Raw genomic sequence first — 13,116 nt, 5'->3', positions numbered from 1 at the left:
GAAGGGGAAGCAGTGGTTGGGAAGGGAGTGAGACAAGGTTGCAGCCTATCCCCGATGTTATTCAATCTGTATATTGAGGATGCAGTAAAGGAAACAAAAGAAAAATTTGGAGTAGGAATTAAAATCCATGGAGAAGAAATAAAAACTTGGAGGTTCACCGATGACACTGTAATTCTACTAGAGACAGCAAAGGACATGGAAGATCAGCTGAACGGAATGGACAGTGTCTTGAAAGGAGGATATAAGATGAACATCAACAAAAGCAAAACAAGGATAATGGAATGTAGTCGAATTTAGTTGAGTGATGCTGAGAGAATTCATTTAGGAAATGAGACACTGAAAATAGTACATGAATTTTGCTATTTGGGGAGCAAAAAACTGATGACGGTCGAAGTAGATAGGATATAAAATGTAGACTGGCAATGGCAAGGAAAGCGTTTCTGAAGAAGAGAAATTTGTTAACATCAAGTATAGATTTAAGTGTCAGAAAGTTGTTTCTGAAAGTATTTGTATGGAGTGTAGCCATGTATGCAAGTGAAATATGGACAATAAATAGTTTGGACAAGAAGAGAATAGAAGCTTTAGAAATGTGGTGCTACAGAGGAATGCTGAAGATTAGATAGGTAGATCACGTAACTAATGAGGAGGTATTGAACAGGATTGGGGAGAAGAGAAGTTTGTGGCACAACTTGACTAGAAGAAGGGATCGGTTGGTAGGACATGTTCTGAGGCATTAAGGTACCACCAACTGAGTATCGGAGGGCAGCATGGAGGGTAAAAATCGTAAGAGGGAGACCAAGAGATGAATACAGTAAGCAGATTCAGAAGGATGTAGGTTGCAGTAGTTACTGGGAGATGAAGAAGCTTGCACAGGATAGATTGGCATGGAGAGTGGCATCAAACCAGTCTCTGGACTGAAGTCAACAACACAACAACAACAACAAATCTACCTCAACTGACTTGGTGAGCTAGGTAGGAAGGCTATTACTTCCACCTCAAATATAGCCATGCCTGGTAAAGCACTAATGCATCTAATCAATCTGCCAGTTGATATGTCATGTTTCCTCTTAGCTTTCTGCCACCTCAAAATTGCACATCACCACTTAGCTAGTTCTGTTGCCCCATCTACTTTTCCCAAATAAAGAAAGTAAATACATATAATGATGTGAAAGCCACTAAAAATGTGCATGAGATTTTCTCTTTTCTGTGATTTCTTATGCATCTTAATATGTTTTCTACAGCTTGCTCACAGTTGGTAATAAATAAAAATCCACTATACATATAAGAGGATATTCAAATTGAACTTAAAAGCAGGAAATGATGAGAAATGATGAGAAATTTGCAACATGAAGTATTTCCACATCCTCAGACTTATTTGGCTATAAAGGAATAGATGTTATAAATTCAAGCTGTCATTTATTTAAGTAATAGAACAAACTCATGTCCTGTGTGTATTAAGTAAAGAAATTAAGCATCAGAAAGAAAATAATCATCTTTAATGCTGCAAGTAATGTACATCTTTCTGAAGAGCAATCATGCAACAAATTTGAGGAATTACCTGTTGATAATCCCACAAGTTACAAATGTAAAATACTGGTTAATATTCCAAATTAAGTATACTGACACTATTATGGAAAGGACAGACTGCTACATACCATACAGCAGAGATGTTAAGTCACAGATGGGCACAACAAAAAAATTACTAAACACGTAAGCTTTTGGGCAGAAGGCCTTCTTCTGATAACACACACACACACACACACACACACACACACACACACACACACACACATTCATTCAAACACAAAATGTTAGAAGTGGTCATAATCAAGGTGCTTAAAAATGTTATTAGGAAGGCAAAGAGTATGTGGTACAATAAAATAGCTAACTGACAGGATAAAATTAAAACCATGTGGTCAGTTGTGACGGAAATGTCTGGTCAGCAGCACAAGTTCGACGATATAAAGTCAGTTTGTAGCAAAAATATTTCTGTTACTGATAAATCAGTTATATGTGCAGTATTTAACAATCATTTTCTGAGCATTGCTGGTGAATTAAATAAAAATTCAGTTTCTACAGGGACTCATATAACTTTCTTGGCAAATGCCTTTCTGAGATTGATGTCTGAAATACTCTTCTGTGATACAGACAAGGGGGAGATTGAGTCAATAATTTAATCACTGAAGACTAAGAACTCTCATGGATATGATGGAGTGCCTATCAGAATATTAAAATACTGTGCTGCACATGTTAGCCCTGTATTTAGCCATATTTGTCATTTTTCCTTTAGAAATGGTCAGTTTCCTGAACGATTAAAAGTACTCAGTAGTAAAGTTGCTTTATAAAAAGGGAGACAGGGGTAACGTAGACAATTGTAGACCTATTTCTATGTCATGAGTGTTTGCTAAAGTTATTGAAAAGGCTGTGTATGTAAGGATAATTAATCATTTTTTATCACACGATTTGCTAACAAATGTACAGTCCAGCTTTAGAAGTTGTTTAAGAACTGAAAATGCTATATTCTCCTTTCTCTGTGAGGTACTGGATAGGTTAAACAAAAGGTTTCAAACACTAGGCATATTTTTTTATTTAATTAAGGTGTTTGATTGTGTTGATCACAAAATATTGTTCCAGAAGTTGGACCATTACGGAATATGGGGAGAAGCTCACAACTGGTTCATCTCTTACTTTAGCAACACACAGCAAAAGGTCATTATTCGCAATATTGAGAACGGCTGTGATGTGGGATCTGAGTGGGATACAGACAAGATGGGGGGGGGGGGGGGGGGGGGGCAGAGTTCAGTGCTGGGGCCACTCCTGTTAATTATTTATATAAATGATATGCCCTCTAGTATTACAGGTAACTCTAAAATACTTCTGTTTGCTGATGACACTAGCTTGGCGGTAAAGGATGTTGTGTGCAACATTGGCCCGCTTTCAAATAGAGCAGTTCATGACTTCAGTTCATGGTTTGTAGAAAATAAACTAACATTAAATCACAGTAAGACTCAGTTTTTACAGTTTCTAACACACAATTCAACAAAACACGACATTTTAATTTTGTAGAATGGGAATATGATTAGTGAAATTGAACAGTTCAAATTTCTAGGTGTTCAGATAGATAGTAAACTGTCGCGGAAAGCCCATGTTCAGGATCTTGTTCAAAGACTTCATGCAGCCATTTTTACTATTTGAACAGTATCTGAAGTGAGTGATCATTTGACACAAAAATTAGTCTACTTTGCTTATGTTCATTAGCTTATGTAGTATGGTATTATTTTTGGGGTAACTCTTCCCATTCTAAAAGGATATTTTTCGCTCAGGCGATTCGGGCAATAAGTGGTGTAAGATCATGAACCTCTTGTAGACAATTATTCACGAGTCTGTGTATTTTGACACTGGCCTCTCAATATATATATTCCTTACTGTCATTTCTTGTTAACAATATCAGATTATTCCCAATAACAAGCAGCTTTCACTCAGTTAATACCCAAAAGAAATCAAACCTGCATTTGGATCAGACTTCCTTAAATCTTGTGCAGAAAGGTGTGCAGTATACTGCTGCATCCATTTTCAATAAGCTACTGTTCGAATTCAAAAGTTTTAGCAGTAATCCACGCGCATTCAAATTGAAACTGAAGAGTTTCCTTGTTCGTCCCTCGTTCTATTCTGTCGAGGAGTTCCTTGGAAAATTAAGCTGATTCTTGTTGTATTGTTGATTGTGTTTACTTAAACTTATGGATTGACTTTTTTCGGGTTCATAAACATTTTATGTTTATTGGTTCTTTTATGTTGTAATTTCATGTACTGACATGTTCCATGACCGTGGGGGTTTGCTCCTCAATTTGGTCCTACGGAACTTGACAAGTACCATTAAAAATAAAATAAAAATGCAGCTCACACACACAATCTGGGTGATTGTGTATGGAGGAGGCTCAGGTCCGGAGATGGAGGGAGAACAGGGTATGGGTGGAGGACAGTGAAGTGCTGTTTGTGGGAACTTACAGGGATGAGGTAGAGAGAGGGTAAGATAGCTACATGCAGTCGGGAGGTAAGATGGAGAGCAGGGAACAGGCGGAAAAGGAGCGAAGTAAAAAGACTGTGGGAGTGCTCATTGAATAGAAGGCTGTATAGTGCTAGAGTGGGAACAGGAGAGGGGATAGGTGTGTGAAGGACAAAGTGTAACGAAGGCTGAGGCCAGGGCAATTACAGTAACGTAGGATGTATTGCAGGGAGAGTTCCCATCTGCAGTTCAGAAAAGCTGGTGCTTGTAGGAAGGCTCCAGATGGCACAGGCTGTGAATTGTAATTATTCCATCCCAGATTTTACATTGTTAAATTATGTACATTCATTGGACTGAACTACTACAATAAGTTAATTATGGCAAATTACTTACCTTGCTGCCGCGGCTCGGGCCCTTTCATTGATCTTAAGTGTAACAAATCAAGACAATGGTTTGTTTCAATTGAAGGAGACTGTATGTCATTGCAACTGGGCAGCACAGAATTGAGAGAGCCGCGCCTACTGTTTACAGGTGATGCTGCAGCACTTGACACTGGTGATACTTTGTGACTCCTGTTTGGAGACCTCTTCAACAGTTTCCGGCATGGCATAGTGGCAGACTGAAATGTGAAGTAAATGATTTTTCACAAATAACAGTTATGAAACAGTGTTGTTCTACAGAAAGTAATAAAAGTTTCATACAAACGTGACTAACCCCATTCAGTGCCAAAAAATTTGCTGGCATTTCAGGTACTGGCGGTTTTGGTTTTGGAGGAACAGGAATCTGCAGTGTTGTAGGTAGACCATCTGACATAGTGCTGTAGTGCTCTATTACATGTTCCAGAGAGTCCAAATATGGGCCATCATCAATGAAACAATAAGATCCCTGAATGAAAAATAATTTATTTTACATTAATTAAATCAAAGATATAAAACCACCAATAAAATTGATAATTTCTTCATGTTAAACAAACCTTTATCTGAATCTGAAAGTGATATGGATGTCCAGCATGAACTGTAGTCAGAACGTACATTCCACCATTACGATCACTGTATCGTACCAGGAAAGTGCCATCCTTGTTACCATACTCTTTCAAAAGAGCAACTGCTTCACTTCGATCTAATGTGCCATGGTACCACTCTTTCTTTTGTGTCTTAGGCAAAGGACACTTATAGTTCACTTTACATGAAGAGAATAAAATCACTACACGGTAGGAAATTAAGAGTGATTTCAAGCCAGAAATTGCACAAGAAACTAACATACTTACACAATATCTTTGCACATTCAATATGATTGTTCCTTCTAGCTAGATCAGCAGGAGTGTCATTTGCTAAGGTTCTCGGTCTGAGAGGTGCATTAAGGGAAAGCAAGACTTGAACCACTTCCTTGTGACCACGGCTTGCTGCTTCATGGAGAGGAACCCAGCCTACATTCATCAGTCAGAATTAGCAGAATAAAGCAGAATAGAAATTTTAAAATTTAATTACATAAACGTATTATTCACCCACATACCTGTTTCCGTATTCCGAACCTGTACATTTGCATAACCAATCTGTACAAGGATCCGAACAGTATTTGGGAGGTTGCTCTGACATGCATACTGAAAAGATAGTTACATATTCTCAGAACCACACTAATTCTTACACAAGTAATGTTATATGAACTTTACAATTTAAGTAAAATACAAACATCTGAAATACCACTTAACCGAAAACTGTATATTTAACAGTATCAGCATAAGAAAAATGTACAAAAAACACATGTATTTTATTATAATTTTCAGCTTTATTACTCCTGTAATTTTCTATTGTCTAACTGACACCACAGTATCTTTTAAACAGGAATAAGTGAAGTTCAACACATCAAAACATACTGGTTACTCAACAGAAAGATACCCTCTTAATTACAACTATTGTTCCTCCGAGTTTGTCACAGAGGTACTAAACCACGTATTTTATGCTACAATGCCAGAAGAGAGAAAATCTTTTTGGCATACACACTTCGCACTTCAACAGCAAAAGTATCTTGTATTTCACTCTGAACAGTACAGAGACTGGAACCGAAATGTGTGGTCAATAATGAACATTTAATACCTGAAGAAAAATTTTAGAGAAAAAGTAAATGTCATAGATCTGGAAAGTTTCCTGAATGGCTTTGTTCATCATATTGTATTGGAATTTCACAACTGAGCTGACTAACCCTCGAAGTTAAAGGTAGCACATGCTTTAACCAATAAGAATGCTTTCACCGTGAAGTGGAAGAATTCTGAAATCTTTGGGATTCAGATACAGAAAATGCTATGATAGAAGATGCATTCTGATGGAGAGATCCAACATTGTATCAGCTAGGGAAACTTTTCTAAGAAATATGCACAACAGCAGAAAAGAAAATCATCATCATCCTCCTATTATTTATCTGGACGACACCTGGCTCAATCAAAATCATGCCAGGAAACAAAGCTGTTAGAATTCCCCAGGACAACGGTGGTTTGAAACAGCCAATGGCAAGGGAAACAAAACTTACTGTCTGTCCAGCAGAATCATCTGAATATGGCTTTATCAAAAGTGGAAACTAATATTTACATCAAGCAAAGAGAGCATTTTTTATCATGGAGAGATAAAAAGTGATGTGTATAAACATTAATTTTTGGATTTATGACATAGTTTAGAAGGGAGTAGTGTGAGTGCTGTCAATAATGCTAGTTATCATTAAAAAAAAGAGAAAGTTCCTAATTCAAATACAAAAGAAGAAGAAATTGCATTATGGCTAAAAGAGAAAACTATTTAAGTTTTGAGGTGCTACACAAAAATGGTGATGCTCTGGCACCACAAGCAACTTCACAATTAACATACATATCTACATGATTACTCAGCAATTCACAATTAATTGTCTAGCAGAGGGTTCATCAAACCACCATCAAAGATACTTCTCTACCTCTGCACTATTGAAAAGTGTGTGGAAAGAACAAGCACATAAATCTCTCTGTGTGCACTCTGATTTCTCTTATTTTATCATGATCATCATTTCTCCCTATGTATATTTTCGCAACCGGAGGAGAAAGTTGGTGACTGAAATTTCATGACAAGATCCTGCTGCAACGAAAAATGCCTTTGTTTTAACGACTGCCACCCCAATTCATGTCTTATGCCCATGGTAGTCTCTCCCCTATTTCATGATAATACAAAACAACAGCTTGTTTTGTATTATCATGAAATAGGGGAGAAATTTTTTGATGTCCTCTATCAGTCCCATCTGACACAGATACCACACCACAAAGCAGTACTCCAGAAAATGGTGGACAAGTGTAGTGTCAGCAGTCTCTTTAGTAGGCTTGATGCACTTTCTAAGTGCTCTGTCAATACATCGCAGTCTTTGGTTTCCTTTCCACACAACATTATCTATGTGATCATTCCAATTTAAGTACTCGTAATTGTAATCCCTGTGTATTTAGCTGAATTTACAGCCTTTAGATTTGTGTTATTTATCGTATAACCAAAATTTAGTAGATTTCTTTTAGTACTCATCTGGATGACTCGACAGTTTTATTACGTAGCCGATTTCCATTTTTCACACCACCATACAGATTTCTTGTCTAAATCATTTCATAGTTTCTTTTGATCATCAGGTGACTTTACAAGATGGTAAATGACAGCATCATCTGCAAACAATCTAAGAGGGCTGCTCAGATTGTCTCCTATGTTGTTTATGTAGATCAGGAACAGCAGAGGGCCTACAACACACCCTTGGGAAATGCCAGATATTACTTTTGTTTAACTCAATGACTTTCCATCAATTACTATGAGCTGTGACCTTTCTTACACAAACTCAAGAGTCCAGTTGCACAACTGGGGCGATACTCCATAGGTGCGCAATTTGATTAGAAGATGCTTGTGAGGAACAGTGCCAAAAGCATTCTAGAAATCTAAAAATATGAAATCAATCTGACATCCCCTATTGACAGCACTCACTACTACAAGAGAATAAAGAACTAGTCATATTTTAGAAAAACAATATTTTCTGAATCCGCGTTACCAATAATTCATTTTCTTCAATGTAATTCATAATGTTTGAACACAGTATATGTTCCAAAATCCTATTGCAAATCAACATTAATGATATGGGTCAAAATTCAACAGATTACTCCTATTTCCTTTCTTGGTTATTGGCACGACTTGTGCAACTTTCTTGTCTTTAGGTATGGATCTTTTGACAACCAGGTGGTTGTATATGACAGCTATGTATGGAGCTATAGTACCAGCATATTCTGAAAGAAACCTGACTGGTATACAATCTACCCTGGAGGCCTTACCTTCATTAAGTGATTTAAGCTGCTTTGCCACACTGAGAATATCTACTTCAAAGATACTCACATTGGCAATTGTTCTAGATTTGAATTCTTAAATATTTACTTAGACTTCTTTGATAAGGAGTTTCACAAGTGCTTTAGTGGCAGTGTCATCAGTGATACCACTGTTATTGTATAGTGAAGGTACTGACTGCGTCTTGCGACCAGTGTACTTTACGTATGAACAGAATCTCTCGGGTTTTCTGCCACATTTCAAGTCAGAATATTGTTGTGGACACTATTAAAGCATCTCACATTGAAGTTTACGCTCAATTTCAAATTTCTGTAAAACTTCGCCAATCTTGGGAATTGTGCATTCTTTTAAATTTTAAATGCCTTTTTTTTTATCCTGCAAAAGAGTTCTGAACTATTTTGTGTACCATAGGGGATCAGTACTATCACTAATTAACTTATTTGGTACATCTCCCTCAATTGCGACAGAAATATTTTTTTGAATTCAAACCACATCTGTTCTACACTTATATAGTCAGATTAGAAGGAGTGGAGACTGTCTTTGAGAAAAGCCGTCAAGTAAGTGTTTACCCGCTTTTTTAAATAGATGAACATTGTGGTTTTTTTTGTGGGTTTGAGTGCTATGGTATTCATTCTTGCGACAACAGCCTTGCATGATGCTACATATTTGCTTAGGATTATTTGCTGCTAAGAGGTCAAGTATATTTTTGCAACCATTTACACATTAAGTGAACTCGTGAAATAATGTTTGTAATGTTCCCTGGCAACACTCACACAATTAATAAACTAAAATTTGATTGTACTATATACGCCGCTATGAAGCAATTTGTATATACTGTAATTATTTAACAAAAAATATTATTTAATTTTGTGTAAAGGACATTCGTTGTTATTGTAATATTTTCTGTAGTAATATTCTCGATGTATTTATGATTGTAATATTTCTATACTCATAATGTAATTGCGAAATGTGTCAATATCTGTGATAACAAAAATGTAAAATTCAGCCACAGAGGAAAATAATGAGATTACAAAGAGATGTTAACGGTCAGCAGTAGTATAAAAAGCACCACGTAGTCTGTATTCTTTGTCGTCTTCCTGGAGAGCTGAAAGTGAGAGGAACCTGTGACGTAGCATTTTATGAATGGGTAGACTTCTTTTGTCTGTATCTAGATTTAGCCGCCATTAGAGGAGAAATTACAAACTAATGTAAGTTGAATTATTGTTGTGGTCTAAATACATTATAATTTAACAAAAGTGTGTATTACTAATGTAAATTAGCTTGCCCATGTCATCTATAATATTTCTTTAAAGAATGTTCAGCATTTTTAGCGGTGTTGCTGGGCTGTGCCGCGACCGAACGATTTGCAGCGGCGGCACATTTAAAAAATTGTTCCGCTAAGAAAAATTAACCAAACCCGTAAATCGGGAGCAGATAAAAATTAGCAGTGAATTAAGAAAATGTTTTTCTGTTACAGCGATCCTGAGACTGACGGAATTTATTACTAGTTTCACATTTGTGCATTCATAGGCGGATAGTTAACGTTGAAATTTAACAATTTTGGTTCTTTCAAATAACTTAAATGTATAGTGAAGTGTGTTTTATCAATGATAATTAAACGTCGGCTTGGCAATATTTAACCATTTTCTGCTAATAGAGACAGTCTTGTGTTCCATAGCTAACGCCGGGAAAGAATTCAGTAAATATTAAAAAAAAAAAAAAAAAAAAAAAAAAATCACTGCATTTAGAAAATGTGTGCCAAGGCCGAATTATGTAAACGATTTAATTCTCAACTAAATATTCTTAATCAGTTAATATGAATTCACGTAATTTTAAATGTACTTAATTCTGTGTAAATGAATTTTTATTACCACATGTAAATAAGAGGTTCTACAACAAAGTTCATATGTGCAGAAGGAAAGAAAGGCAAATTAACTGAAAACAAATTTTTTAATAAAAAGGTAACTGTTGATTATTCTTTTAATGTAATTTCATTAAATTGGCGCCCAACGTGGGGCTCGAATATGCAGTGGCCACAAAATACCCATGAGATAACTAGGGAATTATTGTAGTCGAACTTTGTTGGAGAACAATTAATATTTTTTTTTCATGTATTGTATGTATTGCCTAACCAATATTGTGTGGTAATACCTGTATATGATTTTTTGCATGAGAACGCTATATACCCAGAGGCAAGCTGAAGAAGAGAGCTCATTATATCGAAAAATTAATTACCTACCACAATACCAGGGGGCAGCTGCACCAAAGATAGATCACAAAAGGTAAAGCTACAGTGTAGTTGTCCTGTGGGTAGTAAAGTAGCCTCAGTGCAGTGTTCTCGGATCATTAGTGGTGTGCTTGTTGTTAGTGTTCCTTTTTTAAAAATAACAGGACATTTGAGTAGTTAGTCATTGTAGTATATAATAAGTGTGTTTCAACAAATGACCATTTCTTGTGTGATTAAGTCAGTGAAACCTGAGTGTTAGGATATTTGGTTCAGATTTTGTTTCTTTTGTTGACTATGGTTAGATTGCGTAGTCAGAAAGATATAAAAATGGATAATGAACAACAGTTAGCAAGTAATGATACCGAGTTAGAAAGTGGGGCACAAAGTAATGTTAGTGGCGTAGTTCAGGAAGTACAATGTGAGAATCTGGGGGCAGAAGGGCAAGAAATGTTGCCACTGCCAGCTAGTGATTCAGTTGAAGGTAGAAATACTGTACCACCCACAAGCACTAGACACGGACCAGAGAGTGGTGAGGTGTCAGAAGTGCAATCATTAAGAGTTATGTTCGAGCGCATGCTCAATTTCCAAGCTACGTTTATGCAGGAACAAGCAGAGCGTGATCGACGCTGCATGAGAGAGATTTGCAGTTAATGCAATCTTTGGATGCTATGCAAAATGAGATTGTTAGTTTGAAACAAAACTATGAAACCATACCCAAAGCGGTGCAAGAACTGAGCGAAAGAGTAGATAGTATCCAAGTGGCTAACGCCAGTATCGTAGATGAAATTAGTGTACTGGCTAACAGGATGGAACAATTAGAAACTGACACAAGTCAAGTAATTGAGCACAAAATGTCCGAACAAGTGCACAAAATTGAAAACCAATTTATAAAAAAAATAGACGAGAAGGTGCACGCCGCGATTGAGGCCAAAGACTTGGGCTCCAATGCGGAAGTGCAAGACCAAAAATAGGCGGTGCACACTGACATTCCGCTGTGGCAGCGGAATGTCAACCGTCGTCTTGCGGAGCTGGAAAACAGCTTGCTGCACGGCGGCGCACAGGCGTGTGTCGTGCCAGCCAGGCCCAACAATGATAGGCATATAAGTACAGCAGTGAAAAATTGCGACTGCGAGACAGAACAGGCAACCAATGTTAGCGAAACAAACAAATGTCACTCCAAAATAGTAATTGAAGAAAGCCTGATTAGAAACCGACAGTTTCAGATCTTTACAACGGAGAAGAAATCTGTTCACCCTGTAGTATTTATCAAGGGATTTAGAAACATTTTGCCTAGCGTTTGGAGTCATACACAGAAAATACAGTTCGTTATGTCTTACATACAAGGAGATGCTGCATTATGGGCAACCGAAGCAGCTGACAGTTGCGACATGAGCAATTTGAAAAGGCATTCTTGGCCAAATATTGGTCAACATGTATTCAGGAGAGATTACGGAAAGAGATATATAATCCAGAGCCGTACTCTCCACGATTAGACAATTTGCGAAAATATTTTGAGAAATACATTAATAAGACCCGTTACTGGGACGAGCAGATTTCATCCCGGGATTTGATCAGACTTTTGAAATCACACTTGCCGATACACGTAAAGGAAAAACTTATACATGTACCGGAGAATGGCATGGAACATTTCTTGTCTGTTCTGGACTCAATTGACCTGATTCAGGAGGATGTTAAGGCAGCCTCTGAACAGGCTAGAAGTAACGGAAACGGTTACAGAAACTGTCGAAATAACACGCCTCCACCAAATAATGGAAATGGCGGAGGTAACAATAGGAGACAAGATTACGTACAAAACGGGAATAGAGGTAGAGACCGGAACAGCAATAGTCCGCTGGTGAACAATGACCGGAAAAGGAGGTTCGATGACGGATATGAAACAGGCCCACCAAGCAATAGTAGATGGAAAAATGCAGGGGGCCGTGGAACACTAATACCAATAACGATGCAAACCGAACTTGGCCACAGAACCAGAGGCCCAGTCCGGACCGGCAAAACAGTGAAAGATATGACAATAACCGACCGCCACCACAAAATGCACCAATTGCTAAACCGTGGTGGCCGACGCAACACAACTTACACATAGTGGAGGTCAGCGACACAGAGCAGCCACACCCATCCACCAGTAATAATCCAACAAACTAGATTCAGCCGAGATACGCTCTCCATCGTCGGCTGAGGTTTGGAGTGAGAGCAGCCCGACACAGAACAAAACATCGGGAATCTGTATCCTCAGGTATAATGACGGGGTACAGATGGGACATGAATTAATAACTGAACCACCCACGTGCATAAAGGAGCACAAAGACAAAGTACAAGCGATTATAGGGATCAAAATTAACAATATTGATGTGCAAGCAATCGTAGATACAGGTGCTACTGTCAGTGTCATGAGTATGGACTTATTCAGAGCACTGGGAAAAGAAAAGCATATGCTGACTTTTCCTGTGAACAATTGCAAAGTCTCTGGAGCCATCAGTGCACAGCGACAAATAATTAAACTCCAAGTGCGGGTAGAGATGTATATAGAGGGAGAAGCCATAGCGTGC

General features: G+C 37.6%; 1 protein-coding gene across 6 annotated transcripts in view; it reads right to left on the bottom strand.

Moving 5' to 3' along the window:
• LOC126176812 (tyrosine-protein kinase Shark) overlaps positions 1 to 13,116 on the bottom strand; it is a 165,417-nt gene that overhangs the window by 96,421 nt on the left and 55,880 nt on the right. For all 6 annotated transcript variants that reach the window (XM_049924004.1, XM_049924017.1, XM_049924010.1 and 3 more), the window contains exons 6-10: positions 5,516 to 5,603; positions 5,271 to 5,429; positions 4,977 to 5,182; positions 4,718 to 4,888; positions 4,397 to 4,622 (exon numbers count right to left, since the gene is read on the bottom strand). In XM_049924004.1, the coding sequence (XP_049779961.1) occupies positions 4,397 to 4,622; positions 4,718 to 4,888; positions 4,977 to 5,182; positions 5,271 to 5,429; positions 5,516 to 5,603 (850 nt within the window). The remainder of the gene's footprint in view (positions 1 to 4,396; positions 4,623 to 4,717; positions 4,889 to 4,976; positions 5,183 to 5,270; positions 5,430 to 5,515; positions 5,604 to 13,116) is intronic.

This window comes from Schistocerca cancellata, chromosome 1 (assembly GCF_023864275.1).
Source record: "Schistocerca cancellata isolate TAMUIC-IGC-003103 chromosome 1, iqSchCanc2.1, whole genome shotgun sequence".
In the NCBI taxonomy this organism is placed as follows: Eukaryota; Metazoa; Arthropoda; class Insecta; order Orthoptera; family Acrididae; genus Schistocerca; species Schistocerca cancellata.
This window is presented reverse-complemented; position numbering and strand designations above follow the sequence as displayed.